The sequence below is a fragment of the Pyrgilauda ruficollis genome, unplaced genomic scaffold, assembly GCF_017590135.1.
Source record: "Pyrgilauda ruficollis isolate IOZ18807 unplaced genomic scaffold, ASM1759013v1 scaffold44, whole genome shotgun sequence".
Taxonomy (NCBI): Eukaryota; Metazoa; Chordata; class Aves; order Passeriformes; family Passeridae; genus Pyrgilauda; species Pyrgilauda ruficollis.
Window position 1 is genome coordinate 2,161,962 of NW_024525934.1, and position 6,475 is coordinate 2,168,436.

Genomic DNA, 6,475 nt, shown 5'->3' on the forward strand with positions numbered 1-6,475 from the left:
AGTCACTTCTGAAAATCAGTAGGAGCAAAACCTTCTGTTGTGGTTGTGATACGCAGCAATGAGAATAAATGCTGCAAATTGGTCTGATCGTCCACTGTGCTTCCCCAGTGGAATTATGTAAAATTCAGAAATCCTCACATGCTCATTTTCTGCCACTATACCATTTATTTACAGTCTCAAGAAGAGGGCCCATGGGAAGCTCAAGAGTCTCAACAGGGCCAAGTGCAAGATGCTACACCTGCGTTGAGGCAGCCTCCAGTATCAATGCAGGCTGGAGGATTAAGATATTGAGACCAGCCCTGCTGAGAATTATTTGGGGTACTGGTAACTGAGAGGCTAGACATGACCTGGAAATATGAGCTGGCAGTCCAGAAACCCAAATATATCATGGGCTGCACCAAAAAACTGTGGCTAGCAGGACAAGGAGGTGATTCTCCCCCTCCACTCCATCCCAGTGAGACCCCACCTGGAGTGTTGGATTCACCTCTGGGGCTCCCAGCATAAGAGGCTGTTAGGTTGGGAGGTGTCCCTGTTCATGGCAGGTTAGACTAGATGGCTTCTAAAGGTCCATTTCAACCCAAACTCTTCTAAGATTTTATTTTGGTGTTGTCACCATCCCTGTCAGCCTGGCCCAACATATCACAGGAATTTGGGAAGGCTTTAGACAAGAGATTCAAAATGTCAGCATAATTTGTGGCTAATGCATGAATGCCTGTGCCAATGCCTGTGACCAATTTGTGCTAATGCCTGTGGCTAATGTTCTCAACCTAGTGCATGTGCTTTCTTTAGTTAAGTCATCCCTGCCTCTATCCCTCAGGGTTTGCATATGCAAACCCCTGAGCAGCCGCTGAGGCTGATGTTTGGGTAGGTAGTTTTATGAAGTGGAAATCCGCTGTTGGATCTGTGGGGAAATTCTAGGGGGTTATTTGCATTGGATTTGTACGTGTAGAACAAGAAAGGTTACTGGCAGTCATAGTTTTTCAATACAGTGCTTGTATAATGGTGTGTTTAACTGAGGTTCAGGTTTACTCCTCGGGAATGGACACAGCTGATAAAGTGGCATAAGCTTCTTGTCCTCCACCTCTGATGCAGAACTACAGAGCATTTTGTATGTCCTTCCTTGTGTGGTGACAATTCTAAACCAAGTGTAACCATCTAACTTGGTTTTTGTGGATTGGTCTACAAAGTCTTTGTGTGCAGGGCCTTCCCTCCCCACAGCTGTGCTGGGCAGGTGGACCCATTTGTCCTGCATTTGTGGGGTCTGCAGAAGTATCCCAGAGCATAAGCTGCCAGTGAAATATGAAAACTATATTAAAGAAGCAAAAGGAAAGTGTGTGTATGTGTGTTTGTATCATATTCATTCAGACAAGATGAGAGCATCCTCATAGTTGATATGGGTTTTCCTCCCCTCCCCATTTCATTGTCCCTTCTGCCCTCCCGCCCCCCCCGGGAAATACAGGGCATTTTATTAGGTAGGCTTGGACTATCTGCTGGGCTCTTTAAGAATTCTTAAAATGGACATTTTTGTCTCCTCAGAGATAGGGATTGAATGCAGTTTGTACACCTTACAAAACTAGCCTTGTTCTCTTCTTCAGTGGCACTGTTGCAAGGTCCTGGAGACCCATGTTGCTATCAGGGTATGCCAAAAATCTGAGCATCAAGATATGGCAGCAATCTGCCACTGTCATTCTGAAGGCAGCACCTGGGTTTCTCTTTGAAATGGTTTCTCCCTTGTTTGTGTAAAAAGGTTCACAAAGTTGTGGATGCCCCATCCCTGAAAAATATTCTAGGCATCTTTCATTTATAAAAAGAGTACATAGCCTGGATGTATGAACAAATGAGTGTGCTGAGTAATTGATCCAGAAAACATTAAGTAGAGCTGAAGAGGAGCTAATACAGAGCTTCATTTAAAGTTGAAAGCAAAACCTACCAACATATTGTTACAAAAGCAGAGGCAGTTCCTTTTCTATCTCAAACACCAAAAGAACCAGACTCCATGCTGTAGATATTAAGGTAGGACTTCATTTGAGTTAATAAAACTTGGTGTTGATATGGAGTAGAGGGTTAAAAATAATGTATAAGCCTGATTTTACTTAAAAAAAACCCCAAAAGTGGTGGTTTTTTGGATAGAATAACTTAAAATTAAAACCTAACTAAAATGTCATGTTCATCGTTGCCTTCTCAAGGTGTGTCTGCTGTGTCTGGTGTCTCAGGAGCAAGTGCTTGAGAGCAGCACTGCAAGTGTAGAGGAGAAGGAGGAGCTGCCCCTGGAAGACTGTCAAAGTCAATGCAGCATGTCTTGTGGGAGACATTTTCTTTACATCTTTTGGATGGTTGCATCGTGCAACACCTCTAATGGCTAGCTTCCCTCTTCGCCATAAGACCGCATCCACAATTTGAGGCTGGACAGTGGTCTCAGGGGAAATCATGCTGTGCTGTGCAGAAGTTTTTGAAGTCACCTTGATGAGTAGCTAAGGGTGGATTAAAATACAATGGCCTGTTTTGGGAGCAAAATGGCTTCCTCCTCTGATTTCTAACAGAATATTTTCTTCACAGGCATCTTCTGCCCTAGTACAGAGAAATGCTGCTGCTCCTTTCCCCATCTTACTCCTCCCTATGTCAGGGATGGTTTCGTATCTCCTCTCACTCCCTCAGCAAGCCTGCTGCTTTCTGTTTGCTCTTGTTCTTCCCAAGCTGGCTGTAGGATAGGCAGGAAATGGGCTCCCTATGCCACAGGGGAGTCACGGGCTGTTTGCCAGTCACTCAGACATGTGCTTAATGGGGGTGGTGCTCTAGGGGTCTTGGTCTGGTGGTCACTTGAAGAACAGCCCATAGAGCTGCATACAGGGGTTGCATAAGGAGAAGGGTTGCATGAGAAGCTTGAGGCAGCACGTATTCCCACTGATTAATGAACATTTTGGGGTAGAGAGCAAAAGTAATGAAACATGAAATAAGGCTGTTATAAAAATGTGTTGTAGAATTCACTCTGTGATCATACTTTTGGGCTCTGAATATTATGTTGCTAATATTTTTGTATTGCTGTTGGCCATGGTACTTCAGCTGGTACTGGGACCTCTCTAGGTGTATCTTCAAGTATTGGACTCACGCTTTTCTACAAGTCTATTTTTTCCCCCTGAGACAGCCCATATTGCCTGTAATATATGCTATTACTTAAAGCTGTTCCTTACTTGGTCCAAGAAGAGCTTCACTGAATAATGTAACGGGCAAAAATTATTTTAATTTCCTATGAACTGTGGAAAAGGATTTGGTGGTAGTGGTGAATGAAAAACAAGCCAGCAGTGCAGGCTCACAGCCAGCCTATCCTGGGCTGCATCAAAAGAAGTGTGGCCAGCAGAGGATTCTGCCCCTCTGCTCCACTCTCATGAGACCTGGAGTGCTGTGTCCAGGTCTGGAGCCCCAGTGCTGGACAGCATCCAGAGGCAGGCCATGAAGATAATCAGGGGGCTGGAACACCTCTCGTATGAGGAAAGGCTGAGAAAGTTGGGATTGTTCAGCCTGTGGTAGAGAAAGTTCAAGGTGACCAGATTGCAGCCTTTCAATGCTTAAAGGGGGCTTATAAGAAAAATCTGGAGATACTTTCAATAGGGACTTTACCCATAGGAAAAGGAGTAATGGTTTAAAACTATAATAGGGCCATTTCAGACTCGATATGAGGAAGAAATTGTTTACAATCAGGATGGTATAACACTGTCACAGGTTGCCCAGAGAGGTGGTGGATGTCCCACTCCTGAAAACTTCCAAGATCAGGCTGGACATGGCTCTGAGCAGCCTGGTCTAGTTGATGTCCCTGCTCATTGCAGGGGGACTGACTCTGTGGCCTTTAAAGGTCCCTTCCAAGAAAAACTGCTCTGTTGTTCCACAGATTCTGTATCAGTAGGGTGGGAAGTCCTTGTAAGAGTCATCTTGTATTACCCCACCATCACTCTTCAGGCAATCACTAAAGGCACTGAACGGAGTCTTACTGTGTAAGCTGCACTTTTGGCAACCTCTGGAGAGTGATCCATCCCAGCCAGTACTAGAGCTGTGCCTCAGCTCTTTAAAAGCAGGCATGAACATTTGAGTCTGTGTCTGATCTACTTACCTTTTGCGGTCAGTGGGGAGAAACAGGCACTTCTAGGTCAGGATTCACCTTGTCCAAATGCAGACATCAAGAATAATTCAATGAATCACACTCTAAAACTACTTATTTCTTTCCATTATAATGGAAAATTATAAAAGGAGGACAAGGTGATTAGCTATATGCATACTCCTACCCTGTCAATGTCTCCAGGGAGGTGGGATGAACCTCTTACAGGCCTAAGACAGGTTTTGATCTCCAGAGGGTCTTACCACTCTCCATGACTTAGGAAGAAAGTCAGACAGGTTTCTAGCTCAGACTACACTTATATTTTAAGTTAATAAAATTAATTTAGCATTACTTCCATCCTGAATCTCTATCTGCCACTAATAGACTAGTATTTTTTTCCAGAACGGGCCATTTTCCAAAAGAGCTACCATGGATTCAGGAAGCAACTGCAGACACATTTCTGAGAAATTTCACATTTTATTTATTAGTATTTTATTTAAAACTTTTTATTTTTAATCATAAATTTTCTCCTTTGATGATCAGTTTGTAACCCAGAACAGATTAACTCTCCTTTGGCACTGTCTGGGTTATCCTGAGTACTCTAATGGCAGGGAGATTGTGCTTGGCTGGTTGAGGGCAGGTTTCAATCCTTCCTCCATAAATGTTAAATTGCATCAATTTCTTCTACTTCAAACTCTTGTTTGTCCAAAACTTGAAGAGCGAGAGTATCACCTGCTGGAAGTTATCTCCTGACACTACATAGAACAGCAAATTTCCAAAAGTATTTAAAGCAGATAAAGGTTTAGTTATAATAAACATTAAAAGGATAGCTTTTTTCAAGTGGCAGCTAAGTGGCTGTACTCGGAGCTCCAGATGAATCCCCTTAACGACATGGAAGGGGAGGAAGCACACGTAGAAGACCAGCAAGAGGAGAACAGTGAGTCTGCGAGCCTTTTGTTTGTAGCCAGCCTGTGTGTGGAGCCCAGTGGCCAAGATGCAAAAGATGAGCACGTAGCACAGAGTCACCGTGAGCAAGGGCAAGAGGAAGGCAAACACAGTCAGTCCCCAGTTGTACCAGCGACTTGTGATGAAGTCATCAGCAGCAACCAGGTCTGGGCAGATGGTCTTGTTCTGCCTGTTACTTGGGACAATGAGGATGGCCAGGGGGCTGAGGGCCACCAGGGAAACCATCCAAATGACTGCGCAAGTCACCACTGCCCATCTCCGCTTCCGAAGAAAAAGGGATTTCATTGGGCGCACAACTACCAAAAAGCGGAAGATGCTGAAGCAGCTGAGGAAGATAATACCACTGTACATGTTGAAGTAGAAACAAAACTGAATAAACCTGCACATGAAGTCTCCAAAAATCCAGTCGTTTCCATTAGCGTAGTAGTGTATAAAGAAGGGAAGTGTGACTACATAGAGTAGGTCAGTGATAGCCAGGTTTAACATAATGATAGTGCTGCTTTTCCAGGGCCTCATCTTAACACAGTAAACAAAAATTGTTGCAATGTTTCCTGGGAAGCACACCAGAAAGATTAGGCTGTAAAGGACAGAGACATACAATTTCACCTCTAAGAAATCTTCATCCTTGCAGCTTGTCAGTCGGTCTGCAGGGCTGGGTTGAGCAGTAAAATTGTTGGTGCGTTCAGATGCCATGTTTGCAGAAGTCTCCTTAAGACAAAAATCAGGTATTTACTTTTAATTTGTTTGTTGGAACAAATTTTGTCAGTTAAACCTTTTGTTGCTGGAGAAAATTACATTTGAGAAGGCACAGTAGTGAGAGGAAATGAGGATTTGCTAATGTACCTAGTCTGACCTAGATAACACCATTGAAATGTTTAATTTCACTCTTTCCTCTCTTTTACATTTAATTTTGATAATTATTAATTTTACTCTTTCTTTGTTTAGCCTCCTTCATTGAAGAAGACAATTACTGCTTATCTGCAAATCTTCAGGGGTAGGAAGCACACATTTAGAGAGCTAGAGGGAGTTTGGGTTTAGATTTTGCAAGTGAACTAGTCTTAACCTTTCAGAAAGTAGAACCATATCCATATATTATCTTCACTGATCTGAGCTAATCAGTGTTTTGTGCTCGTGGAACAGAGATGTCATTCTGCTTTCATGAAAGCCAACCAATGTTAGGTTTAGTTACAGATCTCAGGACCTGATGCTCCTATAACCTGACAGATTGTTCCCCGAACATGATTTTACTCTCTTGGAGTCATCAGAGTATAAAACTATTATAAATGTTTTGGTTTTGGTTTTTTGGAGGGTTGTTTTTTGGGGGAGAGGCATTATTTTATTTTGGTGGGGTTTTTTTTGGTTTTTGTTTTTTTTTTTTTTTTTTAATCAAGCTCCATAGTGGCATAAAATTGATTTACTTTA

General features: G+C 42.9%; 1 protein-coding gene across 1 annotated transcript; it reads right to left on the bottom strand.

The window, feature by feature from the left end:
• Positions 1-4,771: 4,771 nt before the first annotated feature.
• On the bottom strand, positions 4,772-5,746 carry OXGR1 (oxoglutarate receptor 1). Its single transcript, XM_041478318.1, has one exon. The coding sequence runs from the start codon at positions 5,744-5,746 to the stop codon at positions 4,772-4,774; it is 975 nt and encodes a 324-aa protein (XP_041334252.1).
• Positions 5,747-6,475: the final 729 nt, after the last annotated feature.

Bases quoted from the DNA above. Each gene is read 5' to 3' on its own strand.
- OXGR1 (XM_041478318.1), bottom strand. From the start codon at position 5,746: ATGGCATCTGAACGCACCAACAATTTTACTGCTCAACCCAGCCCTGCA.